At 31.0% G+C, this 2,903-nt stretch overlaps 1 protein-coding gene across 1 annotated transcript; it reads right to left on the bottom strand.

Moving 5' to 3' along the window:
* Nucleotides 1-688: 688 nt before the first annotated feature.
* LOC131062361 (F-box/kelch-repeat protein SKIP20-like) lies at nt 689-1,681 on the bottom strand. Its single transcript, XM_057995998.1, has one exon. It carries the CDS (start codon nt 1,679-1,681, stop codon nt 689-691), a length of 993 nt encoding a protein of 330 aa, XP_057851981.1.
* Nucleotides 1,682-2,903: the final 1,222 nt, after the last annotated feature.

The following is a 2,903-nucleotide window of genomic DNA, read 5'->3' as shown; positions in this document are numbered from 1 at the left end:
ATCCCATAATCTAAAATAAACCTAATGTGTACAAAAATTTGGAATATGGTATGATTTGAGTTTACCTCATGATATGTTTAGTTTCCTAACTTTTCTTCAAATGAATGTCATTGGGATCTTAAGAGAGTGTAAAGACGAGCCTAATTAAGAAGGGTATATCAAGATAACAATGTATTAAGCACAAAATGCTATAGACAGTCTATTCATAAGAGGTATAATGAAATTGAGGTATGTTAAAAGTTGAATAGACACTAAACTTCAATTGAGTTAGAGTAGTATCTTAATTATTTGTCTTTATACAAATAAGTCTCCATATAATAAAAATGTCATTCAATTGAGTTTCTCTATATTTAAAAATTTATTCTTTTCTAAAAATATTAAAGTATATCTTGGCCATACCATTGAGTTTCTCTATATAATATTTATTCTTTTGTGTGATGTATACTATTTTACTTAAAAAAATATGCCAAAAAATGTAAAACACAAGCTATATGCCAATAGGGACAATCATATATTTTAAATGATCTTAGAAATATACTAAATGCTTATGATGACAATAGATACATACAAATTTTTAGATACATATGTTTTAAATATCACAGCAGAACACTAATTGTAAGATTCAAATAAATAGATATCTGAAGTCTATTTTGAGCAAACATATGTTTTATATGATTTTAGAAATATATTAAATTTCAATGGTGGCAATAGATAGAACCATCGTTTCCAGAAAACTGTTGGGTTGGTCAACAGAAATCCACCTCTCAGAGAAAGGTGCTCCAGGTTTATACATATACAGTTGACGCATATAGATATCATGATTACAAAAAATTCCACAAAATAAAATTCGATCATACCACACTGTGGCACAAACATATAAAAGAGATTGGTGTTGAGGGAGAGTTTCCAATTTCCTCCATACATTTCCTTCCCAATCATATTGCTCTATTCCTTTACGTGTAAATGCAATTAGTCGTCCAAAGGCATACATAACATTGAGGCAAGAATTAGGAATAGACATATTCATTGTTGTCCATGCTCTTGTGCTGGGATCAAATCTTTGACATCTATTATCCGAAATATCAATGACATAAAACATTCCTTCAATAAAAACACCCCTACAGCTGTGCATTCCCTGGTGCATCTTAGGAAGAAGCTCCCACTTGTCTTCATCTACTTTATAAACTGCTGCTTCACGAAGTTCATTGAGATCATTATTAGATCCTCCCGCAATGTAAATCGATCCATCAGGTGAGGCACAACATGCAAACTCTAGGTTTGCAGGTCTGGTGGTGGGAAATTCAGCACCATGCTTCCATGTACTAGATAATAAATCATATATAAAAAAGAATGGAGTTAAATCGCGTGACTGGCTCGGCACAACAATCTTATGATTCACATTTATAATGTTATGAACGATGCCGTTTGTGGGAGGGAGCAGTTTGCGTGATTGATCAGTAGGATCAGTAGGATCGTATATAGATATGCTAGTATAATCCTCGAGAAAAGATATATATTTCTTAGTCAGCCCAAACTTAATTCTATCTTGATAAAACTGAAAACTTTCCATCATTTCTTTGGCAGGTCCCAACAGCTGTTTAATGTTTGATTGAGATTTGTATGGCACTCTTAATAAGATGTCTCGAAATATTTGCTCAGGGAGTTCCTGCAAAAAATCCATTTCAACTTTTTCTTCTTAAGGATATGAAGCTTTAGAGTGTGTACAAATTCGAAGAATTATACCGAGTTGTTGCAACTGTAGGCGTTGCTTTATACCTGCAAACGCTTCTCCAGATTTAAAGGTCACCACGTTTGGGGATTCCCTTATAATAGAGACTAAATTAACCGTAAAATATTTATGTAAATTATTTATCATAAATGTAATATATATCTATATATATCACATGTAAACGAAAAATATATATAATACTAGTTTATTAGATTTAAGAAAAAATTTATAAACATTGCATTTAGAAATGTTTTGTCATGCCAAAATTTTAATTGAATGGGAAAATTGATTATTTTATTATTAAAACTCAGTGTTAGATGCACATAGACCAATAGTGTGTTTTTACACTTTTGAGGTTTAAAAACTTTGAAAATTTTGTGTTTTTCGGGTTATTTTTATGGTGGAAAACACAATTCACTAATTTTGGAAAAAAGTTTGGAAAAGAGGAAATGGTGGAATATTTGTTAATTCTTGATTAAATGCAATGTGAAATGATAATTTTAGTATAAGAAATTTTGAATTGGATTGATTTGGATCCCTTCTCGCTATGTTATTGAGAATTGTGAAATTGTGCTTAACTGATGAATGAAATACGAAATTGGCATTGTGTTTTACTTTGTTTCCTCACTCATGTAGAATGGGATTATCTTAGGGTGTGGGTATTAGAGATGGTTGGTTGAGTGACTCTCAAAGGGAACTAGGGCACAAAGTGGCTACTAGGATAACCTATTGCAGAGTTATGTATAATAAGTGAAAACTAAATAAAACATAGGTAATACAACTAAGATAATTTGATATCATTGTCATGCCTAGAGTGCTAGTAAATACTTAGGATGAGTTGGGAAGACCTAGGTGTTTGTGGGTTGTTTATTTGGTTTGATCAAGTCTCCTCATCTTGATGAAAATGGGAAAATGGAAATTAAAATCAATAGGAAAAATAGAAAACAATAGGGAAAATGAGAAATGTATCAGAGCATACCTCTACTTGAAAATTATGGTGATTTAATAAGATTAGATGTTCCATGGATTATAGCGATTTATATGTCACATTATTAATTGCAATTCATATAGAAATGATATTTATCTTCATTTTCATATTCATTAGTAATACAAATTTAACAATATTGTTACCATGAAGGTTATGAGCGTGCTCTATATAAAAGTATTTGATTTG

Source organism: Cryptomeria japonica, chromosome 7 (genome assembly GCF_030272615.1).
Source record: "Cryptomeria japonica chromosome 7, Sugi_1.0, whole genome shotgun sequence".
Lineage (NCBI taxonomy): Eukaryota > Viridiplantae > Streptophyta > Pinopsida > Cupressales > Cupressaceae > Cryptomeria > Cryptomeria japonica.
The sequence above is the reverse complement of the archived record's forward strand: the minus strand, read 5'-3'. Positions and strand labels throughout refer to the sequence as shown.

Bases quoted from the DNA above. Each gene is read 5' to 3' on its own strand.
- LOC131062361 (XM_057995998.1), bottom strand. From the start codon at position 1,681: ATGGATTTTTTGCAGGAACTCCCTGAGCAAATATTTCGAGACATCTTA.